Source organism: Poeciliopsis prolifica, unplaced genomic scaffold (assembly GCF_027474105.1).
Source record: "Poeciliopsis prolifica strain line A6 unplaced genomic scaffold, Auburn_PproV2 SCAFFOLD029, whole genome shotgun sequence".
NCBI lineage: Eukaryota > Metazoa > Chordata > Actinopteri > Cyprinodontiformes > Poeciliidae > Poeciliopsis > Poeciliopsis prolifica.
In genome coordinates, this window is record NW_026562404.1 from 303,830 (window position 1) to 316,148 (window position 12,319).

A 12,319-nucleotide genomic window follows, 5' to 3' on the forward strand; every position below is an offset into this window, starting at 1 on the left:
AATTAATATAGCAACTCATAAAAAAAGAACATTCTGCTGCCAGGCACAGAAGAGTGCTGCAACAATCTGGGGTTGTCTTTCTGCTTCAGAGGCTGGATGATTTGTTGTATCGGATCGTCTAGCAGAATGCAGAAAATCCTGAATGGGAACATTATCGCTTCAGTGCAAGCAAACCGCACTTATGCAACAGAACAGTGATCCAAAAACACTTGCAAGTCTGACTGAATTAAAAACAAAAGGAAGGACTTGGGGAGTTCTTCTGCAGTGCTGCCAAAATCATAGCAGCTGTTGCCACCGAGGGTGGAAAAGCCAGTCCTTAGAATTTCTTTCACTAGGTAATTTCTTCTGTCACATACACAAAGCCCGGTTGGTATGCATGCCTCATTTCCCCTGAATGAATTAATAACTTAATATCTGTATTTACTCAGGTTTCAAGATCTGAAACATTCGTCTGAGAGAAAGCAATCCAGTTTCTGTGAGTAGGCAAAATGTTTTCAAGCACTTAAAAGTTTACAACCCATTTATGACCAAGTTTAAATTCATGACTTCACACACAGACTGGAATCCACAGTCCGTTAGGGTGAACAGACTTACACAAAAAAGAACCAGCTGGCAATGAGGGGAGTTTATGTACTGTATTTTATTATGACGCTACATGATCCATGGTGGCTCTTCAGGTCTTTTCTTGCTTTACTACATGTTTGAGTATTTATATGTATATACAAAAGAGTGTGATTACACTGCTGTGACTGCACCAATGCAGGAGTGGTCTAAAGCGCAAATACCTTTTATTATCATTTCCTTTAATGTAGTGCGTATTAACAGGTCAGTCCCCACACACGGCCACGCCCCAAATATTGCAGCACCTCCATCTTTTAAACATAAAAAAAAAGAAAACACATTTCTCTTTATTTTTCCTGAAACAGAACTGATTTATAAAGGCGGGTGCATGACGGTCAACATGAAGCAGCGGTTACCACCAACTGGAGCCGGGTGGGAAACGGAAACAAGGAGATGGACAAAACAGTTCAACCGATAAAACCCCAAGACTAAACTGGTCCCTTTTGAAAACACAGGCCTTGCTTGAATTTCCAAACTGAATAAATAACTACGGAACAGCAATCATAATTCAGGCTATTTCATGCAGGCTGCAGTATACTTGAAGATCATAAAATAATTTCTATAACAACACAACAAACAAAGCAAAGGTGGACAAAACTGATTCTCTTAACTCTGGATTTCCTGGAAGTGCATCTGCTGAGTCTGCAGGACCTGCTGTGGATTGAAACCGTTTCAGAACTGATTCTAATTATTATTATTTTTTAAATAGATCACTGTGCATCTTACGTTAGTCATCACAATCCTTTATTAAGTGATAACTTTATTAGTGGCCCAAAGATTTAATTCGATTGAGCAGATTTCTTGGTCTGGACAGAGAACAACATGATTAATAACTGTAATCCTTTTTTTTTTTTTTTTTTTCAATGAGCATTCTCCATTTTCTGGGACAGACAGGAAACTCTTTGCAGCCCCATCACATTAAAACATCCACACACACACACACAACCACACACAGCTTCTACTGGCTCATTCATACAGAATACATATTTTTATATATAATTTTTCACTTCACTCTTTAGAAGACAAGACACAAAGTTTGCATTCAGGAAAAAGAACAAAAAGTCTTTCAATGATTAGTTTTGTTCTTCTGTCCTGTCATATCATCAATAACGAGTGGAAGAGATGTGATAACAGAGGTAAAGAGACGCCAGTGAGAAACTTTCAGAATCAATGAAAGACTTTAAAAACATTCAGCCAACGTGAAGCCACTTCCACACACCGCTGCAAGATTGGGAAGGTCCTTTGGGAAGCGGATATGGACGGAGAGAAAAGATGAAAAGCAGGGAACAAAAAATGAAATAAAAATCAAAAAGAAAATGATAAAACCTGCGACAAAAAACGCTGAGCCTTGTGGTTTAACAGGGCCTGCCTTCCTTTGTTTGCCTTCTACACTTAACTCCCCTTAGACACAAACTTTATAGTTTGTCACAAATAACGCTGTTCTTTCTAATCCTTTGGAGATCCTGTCTGATAAAATTCTTCCTCTGCTGGTGACATCACAACGGGCAGAAGGTACTGGTTGGATACATTCCTTTGTGATTTTCAACTAGTTTTAAACAAATTTATCCTTGAGGGCCCGATTCAGAAAGCAGGGTTAACTCTGAATAAACCTACCCAGATCGGTGATACTCTGGGTTTTCGGTTTCAGAGCAGTAGATATCGGCTGGGCAACTCAATTCTGAGTCAAGTTACCCCTAAGTTAAGCGTGGCCAAACGACAGAGACCTCATCAATGGAAGGCAAATAACGCGATTACCCATGGCAATGGGAGAGAAAAACCATCCTGAAAGTCTGCATTTCTCACCAACAGAATTAGACGTTTAACTGACAGTATAGAGGGAATATAAAAACATTTAAGAAAAAAAAATGGCAATGCCGTTCCAAAATTGCTGAAGTGTGTGGGCAGAGACTCGATGTGTGGTAGGTTCAGCAGAGAATATTCTCTTTTTTTCCCCTGGAGGGGGTTTTTGTGAGCTCTAGTGTCCCTCAAATGAAGGTAAGCTCACACGGCTCTTTGTCTCGTGAGAACCCCACTCACCTGGGCTGCACATGCTTTTCAGATAGCGAGCAACTTATAGATGTTCAAGTCACAATGATCTACAGTCCAGCAGTGGGAGAGCTCTTGTCTAAAAAGCTCCTTTATAAAACATAAAATTTGTCTCGAACCTTTATTGATACCAATGGCACAAAAGAGAAAAAAGTTTATGTTTTATCAAGCGGCCCTGCCAGGGACTGAACTCCTGTGTCACCTGACAGGTGAAGACACACACCTCTTAAATTAGTAATCTCTCCTAGGTGACTTCTGCTATATATTAACAGATGCTACAGTAACATTTCAGACAGAATCCTGCTGGCAGTAATACGAATAATTAATACCAATACTGAGCGGGGTTGCTTCAAGAAGTAAGCCGCGGTGGCAAGTTGACTCGGGATAACACCTATGTGGCTTTCTGAAATCAAAACTCCAGAATATGCTCATAGTCAGTCACTCCAGAACTTCGTCAAGGTTTTCACTTCTCCTGCTTTCTGAAACCAGGCCCAGATGTGGTTTCTTGCATTCCACTTCAAGATGTTTGGAGACAAACACACACAGAGGGATGACTGATTGGGGATTAGAAATACTTCTGAGCAAAATACCTTAAAAAAAAAAAAAAAGAAATAAGTGGTAGGGCTAACGCATTTTGTTAGGAAATCAGAACTTAAACGGAGAATTCAAGTGCAATTGCCGATTTAGAGAACTGTTTCATCGTCCACCTACTGCTGAAGTCGCAGTAAAGAGTAATTAATACCAAGGAGGGAGGTTGGAAAACAAACTCAGGCTGAGCTCAACCAGTAAGGACTTTACCACCAGAACTGGAGCCGCCAAATTCATTTTGATTCATCAGAAGTTGGGAGAAAGTTAGCTATTGAATCGAATGCAAACATTACGGTGAGAACCATGGAGATAAATCACCAGGAAGACGGATAATAATCAGCTGGGTTCTACTAGTTAGTCCCATTATGATTGTTAAAGTGCATCCTAACACTAATTTCAATAAACAGCAGAAGGAAGAAGGGAATAAAAATAAAATTAAATTACAGCCAGCTAAGAGCTTATGTGAGTTTATTTGTCTGTAAACTATGTTGGGTTGGCATGTGTTTTCAGATACTGCATGCTCTGCCACAGCATTGATTCATTTTACGAATGGCTGACATGCACTGAAAACAATCAATTGGAAAAAATGTGAACAATATAAATAGATTCGTACCAATTAAGCAGCATTAACCGCCACTAACCTCTAAAGACAATTAATGGATCGCTATCAACAGCAGCGTCCATCATGGGAATCATGGAAACTCAGTTTTCCCCAGTCTAACCTTCAATTTAGTTTTCTTAAATACTTTGTATTCCTCAGGGAGAAGAGTATGGGTCTGAATTTACTCCTAAAACCCGCTAAGTGTTGCCCGATCACCACAGCGTTCACTAAAGCCAGCAGCTCTAACGTCTACCCTCATTGCCTGGTGTTACGTCAGTCGCACCGTTAAAAAAAAACTAACAAAAAAAAAAAAAAACATACATAGATTGTGAAGTCCAGCATTGGAAAATTATACTTTTTTTTGTTTTTCCTCAGCTGTGTTTTATCATCATTGCACAGTTGTTGTTGAAGGAAGATAAACCTCGGGCTAGTAGCTTTAAATGTTAAGAAAACAAGCAAACAGATCAACATAAACCCAGAAGACATCCCCGTTGCCGTCATTGGTACGTGCCCCTCAAGACACGCTGTCCGTCCCTTCGTTCCTGCATCCGTCCGTCCGTCACTGTGCTCAGTCTGTGTCTCTAAAGGACCAGCTTGCCAATGATGGCTCCAATCACAAAGAAGAGCAAGCACAATGCCAGGATGCGGGTGCTCAAGCCTTCATCCTTCGTCATGGCCATCCTATCCGCGGTATCGGAGTGAGAAACAGCCACCGGTGTGATCTTTCTCTTCCGCACACTGTCGTCCTCCTGAAGCAAAGAAGAAACACACAAGCTTACTTGGAGGTACTAAATAAAGGAAGGGTAGAAGAAATACAATAGGAAGAATGAAAAAAAAAATGTAGGAATGAAACAAGGAAGGAAAGGAAGACTTGAAGGGAGAAGACCAATAATAAAGGACTTAACATTTAGACAATCGAATAGGGATTAAAATCAGGAAATACCAGCTTTTCCCAGTATACTCTCATTGATATTTATTGAATAAATATGTATTTTCCTCTCATTTTTAAATGAAACTTAACCAAATATTTACTTTAGCCTTGCTGAGGCTGATAAATAGATTTTCCGTAAAGGGAGGGGGGAGGGAATCGGCCTGAAACTGTTGAAGCCACCGTTTCAACGCGTCTCACCCGGATCTGTTTGTTTTCTTCTCGTAGCCTCTGCACCTCCCTCTGCAGCTGCCTGCACTCCTCCATGATCTTCTTCACCTCCCCGTCATCCAGGGAGGCGCTGGATGACTTGGGCAGCGCAGAGTGCTCAGTCTTAACAGAGGTAGAGGAAGACACAGGTTTGATGCTTTCACTCTCATGCTGTGGAGAGAGAACGGGTGGGGGCGGCTGGGTGGAATGGTGGTGAGGGAGGAAGAAGGGAAAGTGGAATAAGGAAAAAAAAAAAGAAAACATGCCGACGCGGCGGGGAGTGAGATCCAGGCACAAGACGTGTATGACTACAAACATCATGTAATGAATGACTCGGGACACTGGAACCGTACTGGAAACATGACAAAAATCTATTTCACTAACATGTGACATTTATTGTTGGACTCATTAGAGAAACACCCGTTTCTCTCAGTGTCGTGTGAATGACAAAAATGACACTTATCTCTATCTGAAAGAAATGTATGCAGTGGTGAGCAAAAACATATGAATGTGGAAAAAACAAAAACAAAACAATAATCTTATACTTACAGTTTTGTCATTTTCTAGCGGCATCTCAAACGTACATCTTAACTTTGAGTCCATCAGCTCCTCAGGTTTGGCATCCTTCCACTGCAAACACAAACGAACCCGATTCATTCGTCATTCAGTCAGACTTCTTTGATGCTGCAGCAGCTGAACAGTTGTCCTCAACTCTAAATAACATCAACATAACTATATTTCTGCACATTTTTATTTCAGATGAATGCGCTGACTGATGAGACAGAGCCACGCTTAAATCCATCTTTGGGTTTATGAATCAACTTTCAGCTTAATACTCACAACTCCTTCCATGTCGGTCATGTCTCTGGGAGCCAGAATGGACTGCACCATGAATTTATGCTTGCTCTTCTCGTTGGGGTCGTACTCAAACGGTTGCAGCATCACTGTGGAGCAGAGGAGATGATGAAATACAATCAAAACTGCTCATATTCTACAGCTTGGAAATATATAGATGCCTTATAAGGAAACATTTTGAAATCTACACCACAGTGTAGACAGACTACTGTAATAACAGACCGTTAATCTAACAGGAAGAGGACAACGTGAGGGCAGTGGAAACATGGGCTTCAAAGAATAAAAAAGAAACAAATGAAATCCCAAAAACCAAGAATAAAAAAAATTACCTGACTTGTACTTTCTATTTTTTTTTAGCCATTTGTAATCATCTTGTTAATCTAAAATACATAGTTTGTGTTAAACTGGTCTAGCCTTTTATAGAGCCAAAGACTTTGGAGGAAATTGCATCTAAGAAGGCGTCTACAAAATACATTGAAAATTGTTTCTTTTTTTTACATATTACACATGGATAATATAACCCTAGTTTATCCATTAGGTTTAGGAGGCTTTATATCTGAATAATTCATAAGTTTGAGTTAAGCTGCTTAAAACACACACACACACACTACAACTTCTAACGTGATGAAATGAAGCTGAGAGAAAAAGCAATCACAGTAAAAAAAACAGCAACAGCTTTGAAGAAAAAACACTCAGAAAACCTGAAACCATATTTCAGAAGGTCATAAAAAAATATCGAAATAAAAATGCATTAAGACTTTTAATACTTCCTGATGAGGAAGTATAATAAAAAGTTGCTGACAAAAAATGGATTTATCATTCAAGGCTTCAACATAAAAGTTGTATTGTGCTAGTGCCTTGTACCTTTGCACATTAGGTAAAACTAATATAGATATTTTTAGTACTGTTAGGATGAAATAATCAATAAATACAACATTTTGTTCTCTCAGTAGAATCAAATGTTTCTTTATATTGCAAATGTTGTGCTCCAAATCAGGTTAAAGCTCCATTCAGAACATTAACACTCGTTACTAGTATAAGGTGTTGGCACAATATTTTCACGCAAATGAAAAATTCAACCAAATATGTTTACAAACCAGAAACATTTATGGAGGTTCCAGCCTCGATGATGCCACTGTTTGGACGCACACAATATCTGCGAGGTGCGGTCGTCTTCACTTTGAAACAGACATTTCTGTCTGTGGGGTTAGTGAGCTTCAGCGTGGCGGTGACAACATCTGTAAATGGGCCTGCAGGGGGGATAGAAAGAAAAAAAACTTGGTGACTTGAGGGCATGTGTGTTAAATGTCACTGAAATGTCAAAGTTGGATTTTCACTATTGTGGAAAACTTTATATAAACAATAAAGAAGATAGCATTTGAATGTCCATTGACTTGTAGCTGTTCTTTCTCAAAGAGGCCGATCAATTTGCTAGAAAAGGAAATCAGCAAGTAAGAGATGAGAAATTAGATTTTTCTCTGTCCATATATCAACAGAGAACTCAAACATTTAAATGCATTCAATAGAATGTAATGTGATGCAACAAATAAGACATGGAAACACAGTTTGACACACAGATGAGAAGGATCTAGAAAAACAACTTTGTTTTCAGTTTATTTGGAGATACAACCAATATCAAAGAAACTGCAGCACATTATCTTTCATTCAAGTTGCATTATTATTGACAAAAAAAGACATCGTGTAGGAAAAAAACCCAAAACCAGACTTTAATAATAAAGCCAAACAGCAGCATCTTTAATATTTATTTTTAATGTCCCACCCTTAGTTGCAAATTGAATCCAGACAAATACAAACATTGAGAGAATCAAACAGTTTTTACTATCTCTATCTCTTTAAAGTCTGCTTCATAACTCTTGTTTAAAACTTCAGGTCATCAGGGCAAACAACCTGACTGCTTTTTGCAGGAGAAGGACATCGCTGCAGCAAACAAAAACCTTATTTAGAAATGGGACCATTGCAATCCAGAAGTTTAGGGGGCGCTATTTCCTATATTATCTGCGATTTTCTTTTGAAATCTGTTATATATCTTAACCTTTAAGAAGGATTTTCACTCTCAGCATGTATTTGAACTTCTCTCTTATTTATTTCAGTGCAGCTCACAATTTTTAACAAATTCCATAGCTTTCTGTGTACTTTAAATCTGCTCCTTAGTTGCATCTTTTCGGGGCTGATACTGCCTCTAGTGGCGTGGGGGTGGTAACACAACTAATATAATTACATTACTAAATCCGAATACCACGAACATCTTTGTTATTTATTATTAATTCTGACATTACTGGAACTGTAAAAGATAAAGTCCCTCACAAAACACCAGACCTTTCTATTTCCTTAAGAAAGTAGCCCTAATTAAATGACATAAAAGAAAGACCTGAAAGTGGTTTCAGGTCCACTCCTGTGGCTAGTTCTGTCATTCCTGTACAGTCAGCTCGATTTTACTGAAAACACTATTTATATTTTTAAGAACTGTTTTCATAGACTCATCTTTTAAGATAGACTAAGAAGCACATCAAGAGGTTGTGTACAACCTCTACTTAGGAATTGGTTGTTGAGTTAAAATGTTAAAACTTAACATTTTAACTTGAGTTTTAACTCATCTCAAGTTTTAACTGAGTGTTTTAACTTTTCACCTTTGCAGCTGGTTTGGTCACCAACTTACAGACAATATTTTAAGTAACTATAGAACATCTATTAGAAGTGATTTGTTGACAGTGCAATAATTACTCTTAGCCAAACTAAATGGTAACATTTACCTACAGCATCCAAATATTTTACTCAATGCACAAATTGTTGATATTGTGATTCTATGAATGAGTTTGTTTTATTGTTTTACAGTCAAAGAAAAATGTTCACCATGGAAGACTAAATAGTTTAACCACATTTTTTCCAATACATAAGACTCTACTAACAAAATGTCTCAGAACAATATACATGGCACAGTAAAAATAAAAATGTGAATTATTGCTAGTGTCTGTTTAACAACCCTGGTTATTCTTCTGTGAACCTAGTTAATTTGTTTGTTATTAAATTTCTTATGTTTCTTATGTATACATTGTAAATGGTATTTTTATTATAGTTGATCATGTTGTGTTTCATGTCTTATTCCTTTGATATTATTTACAATGTAAAAAGGTATTGTTTGCCACCTAAGTATCTCTACATCCTGAGGAAAACAGAAAAACATGGTGTTTTAGAAGATAATTTATCTTTTACATTGCCAGTAATGACGAAATTAATAGTAAATAATAAAGACTGTGGTATTCTCATTTAGTGACATAATTATATTATTTGTGTTACCAACCCCACGCCACTAGAGGCAGTAGCAGGCCCAAGAAGATGAGACTATGGAGCAAATTTAAAAGTACTCAGAAAGCTACGCAATTTGTTAAAAAAAAAAAAGTGAGCCCCTTGAAGAAAATGAAAGAGAGAAGTTCAAGTACCTGCTGAGTGTAACTCCTCCCTAAGATGAAGATATAAAAAGAATTAAAAAGAAAATAAAAACCGGGGACTTGGATAATATAGGAAATAGCGCTCCCTTCAGTTCCGGAGTTCAATTGTCCCATTTCCAAATAAGGTATGAGACTGACAGCGGTCAGTCCCGCCCCTTTCTGTTTGCTGCAGCGAGATGTACTTGTTCTGCACACTGTTAACACAAAGCATCACTAACTATGTGTATGTGTGTGCTTCCTCTCTCCCTTGAATGCTCATCTTAGCATTCAAGGATCTGCAACAATCAATCAGAGAGCACCCCATTATACTGATCCAATGAAGCTAGTCCAACAATTTCCAGAGCAACAGGAGGGCTCAACGACAATCAAACGATGATCATTAGTAAAACACACGCAACGTCTGATTTCACAACAAGCCCGACTAAATGCAGCATATCGAGGAAGAAAATCGGGTTCCTTAGAAATGAAGAGTGAACGATAAAGCCTGGGCTTTCAAGCTTAGGTCATTGAGCAATAAGCATGGTAATGGGGCTAGGCAATGACCAACTCTGTAGAAAATGCTAGAATATCCGCTTCTTGGAGCGCAAGTGTTAACAACAAAACCGGTTTAAGGAAGTGTTCTACACATTAGCCAACTTGTGCGTGTTTCACATAATCGCAAAATGAATGGTAAAGTAAAAGAAGCGTATGAGATAATTGTAGTGATGGGACGAACGGCCTGTCCTGACGCTGCAATGACAGCTAGCAATTTACCCGGCTAGTTGGAGCAAATAAACGGTAACAGGTTAACTGTTTCATCCGTCACCAACTAAGAACACATCTCAGACATCTTTTGAAGACACAATGAGAAAACAACATAATAAAAGGGCTTACAGCTGACATAGATACTGGCTAACGACTAAAGCTAGCTGCCTAACTTCGGCCCTGCCCTCCGCCTTAGCCTTACCTCTGAATTTGAGTTCCTGTTGCGGATCAAGCACCAGGACTTGTTCTTGTCTGGCCATGTCCCAGGACTTCTGTCTATCGTGACGGCGAGGACAAAAATATAATACCACAGAAAACCCTTAGGAAAGAAAAACAACTGGCTACGGAGATAATAACACAGTGGTCCTCTAAAGGAAGCACAATCACTCAGACTGATAGGCTTGCTGACTGAGTGCCACCGACAGCTGTTGGGGAGCTAACTATGCTAGCGGCGGCGGCGACTAGAGGAAGGAGGAGACGTAGCGTGGTGACGTAACAAGGCGTTACGCTAACAGGAAGTCAGCTGTTTTTTTAAAATTCAAATCGTTATTGAAACAAATACTACAGAACAATACAATAAAATATAGTGTAATATATTGACAGCCGCCATGGTACAAGTTTAAGTACTGGTGGAATTTCTAATAGTGTTGATATATTGTTTGAATTCATTTTCTGTACTTCTAAGTAAAAATAACTAACCCAGCAGAGATTGCATAATTACAGTATTAAATCCTGTTTATATATTGCCGTATTTTGTGACAAAATCTTGATATGTCATTAAATAACTATCAAAGTTGAGCAACTGATGAACTAAAACAATGTTGTGAGTGAAACAGCAAATAAGGATTTGTTTCTTATGAAAGAGGTCTTTAGTGTTCCAGATGTAACCTGTGTGGGGAGAAATTATGCTTGTAAATTAAATGACCAAGAAATAAGCATTTTTAAAAAATGCTAACTGGATCATTTTAAGTACATTTTCTCAACAAAATTGCAAGATAAAAAAAAATTAAGGTAATTCTCTTCCCCGCAACAGGAACTCTGCAATTTGAGCTCTGCACTGCTGCAGTCAGATTCTCTATATAACCTTTTGAGACTTGTCTTCCTGTGGTGGCCCCCTTCCCTTTGAATGTGTAGGCCGTATCATAACACTTCTGCCTTAAAGACTTATTTTATTATACTTATGTAAAATTAAAATATTACTGTATAAGATGTAATTGTGAAACCTTTAAAATAAGCTGGCTCACTGCATATTTCAGACTTACTGAATGGAGCTTTCACTTCAAATGTCTGAAGTCGGGAACTCGTGGTTTTCAAAACACAAATGAACTTTTGACCTGAGCAATTGCAAATTTTTAAATGTACAATGAGTTAAAAAAATGTTTCTTCTTAACTTATGTTGCTTGTTTTCTGAAGGTCTGCTTATTGTATCTTGCGAGTCAGCATTAGGCTGCTACGAGGGGATACAAAGTTGTTTTCTCGTTGTAAAATATTTTTGTAAACCTAATTCTGCCATATAATTTTGGTCTCAGGTGCCAATGCTTACACTTGACATGATAGAAATGTCAGATCATCTACACTCAGAATTATATAGTGTATACATATACTTATAACCAATGAAGCATAAACACTATAAAACTACCTGGTGGACAGCTGTGCCAACCTTTACCTTGATAAAATCATCAACCTGTGGAAACTTCACTTTGCATATCAAGCAACTTGGTCTCTCTTCTTCTCCGTCCAGATTCTGGGGCCATGTTAAAATGCAAAGTTTATTTTTAGATGAAAACAAGAATTTTGACCCACTGAACAACAATCCTGCCATTGTTTTCAGTCCAAGTGGAAGCTTCCGACTTTGTCTCTGATTCAGTAGTCTTAGACCCCAGTAGCTGACGTTTCTTCTTCCACACTTTTTCCTTCCACTTACCTTTCCACGATTAAACTTTATTACAAGTCTGATTCTTGAGCAATGCATTTTTGCTGTTTACCTAACTTGTGAAAGTTGTCTATTCTTCCATAAAAGTATTCTCAGAAATTACAAATCAAAAGAAAATGAAATAAAACAGAAATATATCCCTGTGTAATTAATCTATAATAGTTCCACTTTCTAAACTGAATTATCGGAATAAATGTACTTTAATTCCTTGAGATGCACCTAAATATTGTCCACCACTCTCCCATAAAACTAATTTAAATATAGGAAAGTTGTGAAATATGTTACACAGTCTTATGCTGATGTGGTTCAAGAAAATCTGCTGGAAT

General features: G+C 38.0%; 1 protein-coding gene across 3 annotated transcripts; it reads right to left on the minus strand.

Annotated features, from left to right (window-relative positions):
- Positions 1-621: 621 nt before the first annotated feature.
- LOC129372433 (vesicle-associated membrane protein-associated protein B/C-like) lies at positions 622-10,521 on the minus strand. 3 transcript variants are annotated; one of them, XM_055049753.1, is made up of 6 exons: positions 10,263-10,521; positions 6,947-7,099; positions 5,835-5,938; positions 5,544-5,624; positions 4,986-5,117; positions 622-4,605 (listed from the first exon to the last, which is right to left on the minus strand). In XM_055049753.1, exons 1-6 carry the CDS (start codon positions 10,318-10,320, stop codon positions 4,438-4,440), a joined length of 696 nt encoding a protein of 231 aa, XP_054905728.1. In that variant the 5' UTR covers positions 10,321-10,521; the 3' UTR covers positions 622-4,437. The 3 variants fall into 3 exon arrangements, with proteins under 3 accessions (XP_054905728.1, XP_054905727.1, XP_054905726.1); XM_055049752.1 differs by having other exon boundaries at positions 4,986-5,165; XM_055049751.1 differs by having other exon boundaries at positions 4,986-5,192.
- Between the last annotated feature and the right edge of the window lie 1,798 nt (positions 10,522-12,319).